An 8,118-nucleotide genomic window follows, 5' to 3' on the forward strand; every position below is an offset into this window, starting at 1 on the left:
CCGGAGCACACATAGTTCCGCAAAAAAAGAACCGGAGCACACAGGAAGCTTTTGGTCGACGCCACACCGGTCACGTCGTTTTCATTTCTATATAGACTCAAGTACATGTAAAGGATAACAACGGGCCAATCAACTCGTCCGAGACTCACGCCATACATTCACTGGTATTTTCTGTATATCTTTCAAAGTAAGAAAGACCAAGCTGACTTAGTGTGTCCATATACATCTACCGTTCAAGCAATTTGATTACCAGAGCAGGTATATAGTCTAAACACTAAGGAACTGCCAAGCCTCTCATGGTGCTAACGGTTAGTTAAGTACGGTCTCACTGAGTCGGCCTGGTTCAAGACGTGACATTCTTTTAATGAAATCTTAGGGAACATCCTCCTCATCGGTGCTAATTTTAAACGATAACGAACTATTGGCAAAAGAAAGTGTTGGGCTGAACTTTTTCTTTGTTTCACTCACAAAAGTAGTCAGTCAGTACATGAGGTTCAACTGGACAACATTCAGCCTTATAGGATATCCTCCAGTTGTTTTAGCCTGGGATCGAACACGTCAGCATTTTCATCTGCAGGAGTCCGGTATGCATCAGCGATCGCCTTTCCTTTATCCAGAACTGCAGATGGCACTGTTTGCAAGAGACTGAAAAGACAAAAATAAAGTGAGATTTGAGTGTTGATCCCTTTTGGTTCGACGACAGAGAAGGGTTTCTGCTAATACTTGTCTAATGCTCCAAGGGCAACGCTGATTTTGCTCCTCATGGTTTCAACAGATGCTGATGGGTCATTCCGTGATGCGTGTAGTAGCAGCGAGTCGAGATCTTCCAATGCCCTAGGAAGGATCAGGCAACACATCTCATAAGCTCTCACAGTTCATAGTGCAAATAAGTGTAATTGGGAGAAGGAAAAAAAATCATGTTTACCGCAAGCATTCGTCCACAGCATCTGATGCAGCTTTTCCTTGACCATTACTGGAAGCATATTGTGCCACCTGCATCAAGTTTTCTTCCATGTGAATTCAGTTTGCATCATTTGGAATCAAGAAATTGCATTATGATGCATGGATATTCCATCATGCTATCACCTTGGGCATGAAAGAACATGAATGTACTAGTAATGTGAAAATCTGGACTAAAATTCACGAGAACAGAAACTTACTGCTCGAATGTTGATGCGGAGAGATGATGCTGGTCCTGACCGAAGTAATGATCTGCTCTCATCGTACCTTGGCTTCTCAAATTTTAAGGATTTATCTGCAATGAAGCATGTATAGGAGCATATCTCATGCATATGGAGAAGCAAAAAATTTCAACCAAAATGGATGCATTTCCACTCCTAGGAGCAAATAAGAAGGTTCTGCATGTTTCAACAGACCGTTCCCACTATGAGAAGCATTCAAGCAGACAGGACAGTAATGAGGGGAAGAATTCAGAAGTATTCTGAAAAAGGGTATATTCAGCGCCGATTCTGAACATATGACTACAATAAAATTTGTCTATGGTTGCGAAAAAAATTATATAACTGTGTGTCTATTCTTGGTATCAATTATCCAACTTATCACTTGTCAATTACCTAGATCCATGAATTGGTCTCGAGTGAGCAGCACAGCTGGAACGTAGGTCTCCAAGGGCTCCAGCTTCTTCCTAACCACATCAATTCAAGAACGGTGGGAACCAGCAACGTGTTATGCAGAATTGCAAATTTATGATGCAACGCAAATGTTGCGCAGAGAAAGAGAGAAGAAGAAGAACTGTATTGTACCTCTTGACGTACTTGTCGAAAGGACTGGCGTCTGCCCCTGCGACATTTGGGAGCAGGGACACAGCAATCAGTTACACACACACACACCCAAGGAAGAAGCTCGCCCAACCACACGAACACGCGAGTAGAGTATACTAACGTCCGACGGTAGTGGCGAACCAGGAGGCGACGCCGGCCAAGGAGACGGCGCGGCGGCCGACGCCCTCCGAAGGCGGCAGGACGGAGGCGGCCGTGATTACTTGGCAGCATCGGCGGCGGCGGGGTCGAGGCGGGGACGGGCAGATGTGAGCCCCGCCGGAGGTGGCGGGGAGGAGCGAGGAGGACATTGTTAGAGGAAGGATGGGGATAGCGGCGTGAGCTTGCGGCAGGGAAGGGACGGGACTGCACTCTTTCTTGTCTTGGTGGCTGCTGGTAGGTGCTGCTTAGGCGGCCGCGAGGTAGTATTGCTTGCGGCCATGGCTAGTTCGGCTCGTTGGCTGGGGCGCCCTTTTTGCCACGCGATTGCACGAGAGCCGCTCGCGTCCCGGCGGCAATTTCCTGTGTCCAGGGCCGGCCGTACAGGACGCCAGGAACCAAGCGGCTTTTTGCTTAGGATCAAAGAGAGCTAAACTAAAATTTGATCGTATTTGAAAATTTAGTCTTTATTTGATTTGAAGTTAAAACTTGATTATATCTTGAAAAAAATGTGATCAGCTAAAATTTTTCTATAACGTTTCTGTGCAAATTTCAGACGGCTAAATCTTTCATCAAATTTTTTGGCCAATCAAATTTTAGATTAACTTTAAACCAAACAATATTTTGACAGTCAAAATTTGATATGGTACTGATTTAGTTTTTGATCAAATTTTAGCTTAATCTATTAGAGCTAAAAACCAAACGTCCCCTTCAAATAACAAAGCCTTTGCCCGGTGCTCGCGTGACATACGCGGGCTCTCTGCTGCCATTAGCCGAGCGAACTGTAGGATGTACTAGTAGTAGCACACGTTTTTTTGTTGAGTTGAGCAAACCCATTTCTTCGTAGCGTCTCATGTCCCGCGCAACCCTGCGGATCGTTTGATCAGACTTCTTTTTTTTTTTTTGAGAGAGAGAGAGGATTTCATCAGACTTGAGACGACGTAGAACGACAAGCACAAAGTCCGAATGGGTTACGACTCTCTTGACCAGCAAAAGAGGCCGAGCGAGGGCACCGGTGGCTGGAGCCGCCGGTTCGTTTGGGACTCTGGAGCCCAACGCTGCGCACGCTTTGCAGATGGGAAGCGGTGCTACCGTGCTAGCATGTTTAGCTTGTGCATAAGTTTGTCATGTTTATGATTGGTTAATGTGTCTTGCTAAAAAAGCATATCTAATACGTTTTTACTACTAAGTATGATAAAATTAGTTAAAAAATTAAATATACGATGTATGAGTTTCATGACTAATAAAGTATGGTTTGATATAGTTGTACCAGTTAACTAAATAGTTGACAAAAATCTATAATGTAACTAACCTTAAATATAGTAAACTTAGGATATGTTTATTTGGGATTTTACTTCTAACTTTTCTACTAACAGAAGACAGAAAATAGATGAAACACATTGCTAAAAATTAACTTTTAGTTAGAAGTCTGCTTCTGAGAAAATAAGGTAAAACCGAGGAACTAAAAATTTATTATATAAATTAATAATTAAAATATACAACAGTTTTAAAAAAAATAAAAAAATATTTTTTCAGAAAAACCAAAACCAAAAATCCAAACAAATAAGCTCCTACACAAAACCAAACAGCCCCCTAACGTTGGGACGCGCCCACAGCCCCGCGCACGGAGGTTGAACGACGGCATCATGGGAGGAGAGGACCATAGGTAGGGGCTACCGTGCTGCCGGCATGTTGCTCCTTCTCGCTTTGGCCTAGAAATCACATACCGTCCCAAAGGGTCCACAGCAACTCCCTTGACGTTCCTTGGTGGCTTTTGGCCCTACCAAGCACGTATGTCAAAAGGGGACCTTTCCTTTGCGTTGGCCAAATGTGTGCGGTGAATTAGCGATGGAAGTTGGTAAAAACAACATGCAAGCATACTTAAGATTACAGGCACACCAGAAGGTAAGATGAGAAAAGAAAGCGTGAACTAGCACAGGGCGAAGTGGCTTGTGACAGGATAAAAACAGCAAGCTTATGATTTTTTTCATCTATACTTTCAATACGAATCTTAATAAAATAAATAATTATGATAAATTATGCTCATAGGTGGATCCAACGAAAGGCTAGGGAGCTTGAGCCCCTTACCCTCTTGGAACACTTGAGAGACTCTAAGCCTCCTATAATTTTTAGATAGGAAAGAGGAAGAAGAGAAGAAGAAAAAGAGGTGAAGGAGAAAGATAAAAAGTGAGAGTCCTCTACTTTTCAGCTTTGAATCCTTTATTGGCTACGCGTGCGTATTCACATGTGAAAATTTCTCTTCTGTTGAAGGTAGTAAAATCTAACAAATTAACCAATAATTCATCAAAATATAGGAGAAATATAATAGATGCTTGCCTAGTGCTTCTCTGATGCTTTCTGCGTAACACTCACAGAACTCCGCTTGTTCGTTTGTGGTTTCAACCACGCGATACCCCGAAGCGTTAGTTTCTAAATAAAGATTACAGTGCATCGCAATGAATATGATGACATGTAATGAAAGAGGTTCCACAGTGTATGATAATAGTGGAGATGAAATGTTTCACAACATGAGTTTAAATCATTAAGGATTTCCTTAAATTTGGATTATCGTTAATCATTTAATATTTTTCCTAGATTAATTAATCTTAGCTCAAAGTTGATACCAAAATATAAATTTAATTTATACTTAACATGAGTGTGATTATTTTTAATGAATAGGGCACCAATTAATAATATTTAAAAAATTGATTTCATAAATTTTAGAGTTACCAATAAATCATTATGAATTAATGAAGCTTAAGAACATTTTATTAATCAAAGAAATATAAACATGTATTTCATGTCTCCTGGTATTTTTAAAATTTAGAGTATGAATAAAAAAAAGCTAAAAAATTGGTTTCACAATTTTTGGAGCTATATTTAATTTTATATGCATTTTACAAGTTTTAGGCTAAATTTATAATGCAACAATAAATCGATTTCGCCATTTTCTAAATAACCGGATTATTAAATGACCCTAATCCTTTTTTACCGGCGGATGGCTAGCCGGAGTCGCTAACTGTGGGCCCGAGCTTATTTGACTCGGGTCAAAATTGACCCGAGGCCATGGCGCACAACGACGGCGGCTCAGCTGGACCTCGCCGGCGGCGAGCGATGGCGGAAACCGGCCAATCGAGAACACCCCTAGAACCAACACGATGTAAGGAGCACATTGGTGTCACCGGTGGTGGCCGGTGACAAGCAAAAAGCAGCCAACAACATGCACTTGGCGGCAACTGGACGACGAAGGCTCAGTCTGGCTCAGCGGCTGCAAACATCTGCCTAATTGGCCCGACCGAGGACACCTGTAGAATCTATAAAGACGTGTGGACGCAATGGTGTGCCTAGTTGCCAATGGGCCTGGCTGCGGCTCGGCCAGCGACATGCGGCGAGGCGGTGTCGGTGGGCAGCTTACGCAGACAAGCGCACCAGCGATGGACCAAGTACCAATTTACGCGTGCGGAAGGGAGAGAGGAGCTCAGGGAAGCTTGCCCAGCTCTCGGCTGGGCCGGAGCGGCGGTGTGGTGGCAGGTCGACGGTGGGGTGGTAGAGGAAAGTACCGGAGAAGATGAAGATGGCGTGGGGAGCTCAAAATCCGGCGGAGAAGAGACGGATTCGCGCGAAGAATCGCACCAATAAGGTCATGGATTCTTCCTCCCTGCTCCACGGGGCTTGGACCTGGCTGGATTAATCGTGGTTGCGACGGATTTGGGCAGCGGCGTGTGTGTGCTCTGCGCTGCTCGGCTGGGTGAGAGAATGAGTAGAGAGCGCGAGAGAGAGTTGATAAAGAGAGAGACGTGCGGGAACAGAGGACAACAATCGATCTCTCATGAAGCAGCTCGTGGCTGGCGACGTGGCACTGGCCATGGAAGTCAAACAAAACCGGTGGCTGCTGGTGACCTAGCTGGGCAGAGATAGAGAGGCATAGAGGGAGGGGATGATGAGGGGTCCTGCATGAACAGTACCCAATATGTGAAAATATCTACCTCAACTCCACTGATCAAAAAATAGGTGTTCCTGTGGTCCAAAAAATGTGGGATAATTTTTGTGTGAAACTAAATTCATGTGCAAACCATTTTAAATGGTTTATCCCAAAAAGCCTGAGCCAAAATTACATGAAAATCCACCAAATTTGCAACCTTTTCAAACTTGCTTAAATTTTTAAGGCCTCAATTTAAATCTAAAAATTTTAGAAAAATTCACTAATATTCTTGACATGTCATGGAATAATTTCTACAAATTATTTCAAACCCTACTTTGCATAGCATATTTGTGAGTAATTACAATCCATCACTTTCCATTAAATTTATCATTTTTTTCAACTTCAATTGAATTAATTAATTGCTCAAAGCTTAAATTATGATGCTAATGATGTTTATAAATATTTAATGATAGGATTAAGGATTTTGGGTTGTCACACTTTTGCACCTCTTGGAGACCACCGTCTCCTAGACGGTTCGGTGATAGATTGATGGCGATCTCCTCAAGTGAAGATTGTGAGAATGTCTGGAAGTGATAGCGGAACTCATCATCTCCGTAATGAAGGAAGAGTTGACCATAGTAAAGACGATAAGTACATGTGTTCAATCTCATGAGGTGTTGCGGGGGTGATGGAGGTGGCAGCAACGATGTCGTTTGTGTGGGCAGAGAAGGAGCATAAGCTACATGGAAAACAAGCTCTAATACCGTAACAAACTTAGTATTTGCCCCTCTCCTCTAACAAAAAACTTAGTATGAGATCTGTCGTATTAGCCAATCCAGCGATCCCTGATATGGCATGATGTGATTTATCGTAGCCTAGCTAACTAGTAATGCTCGCTGCTTATAAGTACACACCGAGGCCTATGAGCCTCTCTCGCGGCAAGTGCTAGGTTTATTACACTTGTCTGGCAAAACATGTTCGGATCCTGACAGGTCCTCCGAAAAAACCGAGACCACGACGATCGAGCTAGCTATACAAGGAAGCCTTACACTTGAGCACGAAGCCGAGCAGCAGCAGCATGGCCATGAGCCCGCACGAGGATCCCCCGACGCGGTGTATCCAGTACGGGTCGAACCTGACCACCCGCCGGTCCACGAAGCACGTCACGTTGATGGCCAGGATCAGCACGACGAGCAGGGCCGGCAGCCACAGCGCCGAGCCGAAGCCGCCGTCCTCCTCCTCGTCGTCGCTCTCAGCCGTGGGCCTCCGGTCGATGTACAGCGGCGAGAGGACGGCGAGGACCGCCACGACGATGCACACGAGCTTCTCCGTGGAAGACGGCCTCCCCATGGTGACTGGCTCGGGCAGCACGCTGCGAAGCCTAGCTCTCTGCTCTCTCAAATTCTGAACTATGAAGACTACATGTATGTAGCTTTGGTTCTTCAGAATATATCTTTATGATATTCGACTGCTGAACCAATCTTCATAAGCAAGGAGAGAACCTTTCGTTATTTTTTATCGGCAAAACTTTTGACTACTCATTGATTCCTATCATGCAAAAGGAACATATTCAGATTGTGCATTATTATCCACGGATTGGTAGTGACCATTGGATTGTGACGTAAAGGAGATTCTTCAGAGCTAGTGACCCTGGAATCAGATGCCGAGAGGCAAATAGCTCTTCCTTACTCTTCTGCTATCAGAACCCACGGCTATGCGTTCTGATGTAAGACTCAAACTAGTCCGTTATCAAAATTAATAGAAATGAGGTTTCCTGTTGTCGGAAAAAAAGTAGCTCAACAGCTGAGTCCCAATTAGTGTAACTACGGACGTAGGAGAATCGAATCGACGGTTCGGATCATCTTGCTGAAAAGAAAGAGTTAAGGTGTTGAAGATCGAAATTGGTCCATTGTAAAAAAAATTGGTTCTGAAAGTTTTCTGTTGATTGGTGAATAATACTCCGATCAGTGAATAGTACATTCGATCATGATGAACAATGCTCCAATCACGTTGAACAATATTTCGATCACAGAAACAATATATAAACAGTAACTTCGACCAGTGAACAATACTTCTTGGTTGAAGGCATCGTCGGAGCCTTCCTTGGCGACCTCACCGAGGTGCCGTTGGTAAGGCCCAGCGATCTGACCGTCACTAGGGCCGATCTGATTGTCAGATTGTGACTTGGCTGGTCACTTCTAGTCAAACTCCATAGTCAGGAGTCACACCGCCACTAGGACCGGTCTGACCGTCAGGTCT

The 8,118-nt window shown here is 44.0% G+C and overlaps 2 protein-coding genes across 2 annotated transcripts; both read right to left on the minus strand.

Annotated features, from left to right (window-relative positions):
• Nucleotides 1-437: 437 nt before the first annotated feature.
• LOC133911716 (uncharacterized) lies at nucleotides 438-2,237 on the minus strand. The gene is made up of 7 exons (XM_062354085.1): nucleotides 1,903-2,237; nucleotides 1,764-1,800; nucleotides 1,575-1,645; nucleotides 1,161-1,255; nucleotides 926-993; nucleotides 724-834; nucleotides 438-645 (listed from the first exon to the last, which is right to left on the minus strand). Exons 1-7 carry the CDS (start codon nucleotides 2,087-2,089, stop codon nucleotides 516-518), a joined length of 699 nt encoding a protein of 232 aa, XP_062210069.1. The 5' UTR covers nucleotides 2,090-2,237; the 3' UTR covers nucleotides 438-515.
• A 4,555-nt stretch (nucleotides 2,238-6,792) lies between these two features.
• LOC133911717 (uncharacterized) lies at nucleotides 6,793-7,370 on the minus strand. Its single transcript, XM_062354087.1, has one exon. It carries the CDS (start codon nucleotides 7,207-7,209, stop codon nucleotides 6,886-6,888), a length of 324 nt encoding a protein of 107 aa, XP_062210071.1. The 5' UTR covers nucleotides 7,210-7,370; the 3' UTR covers nucleotides 6,793-6,885.
• Nucleotides 7,371-8,118: the final 748 nt, after the last annotated feature.

Source organism: Phragmites australis, chromosome 3 (genome assembly GCF_958298935.1).
Source record: "Phragmites australis chromosome 3, lpPhrAust1.1, whole genome shotgun sequence".
NCBI lineage: Eukaryota > Viridiplantae > Streptophyta > Magnoliopsida > Poales > Poaceae > Phragmites > Phragmites australis.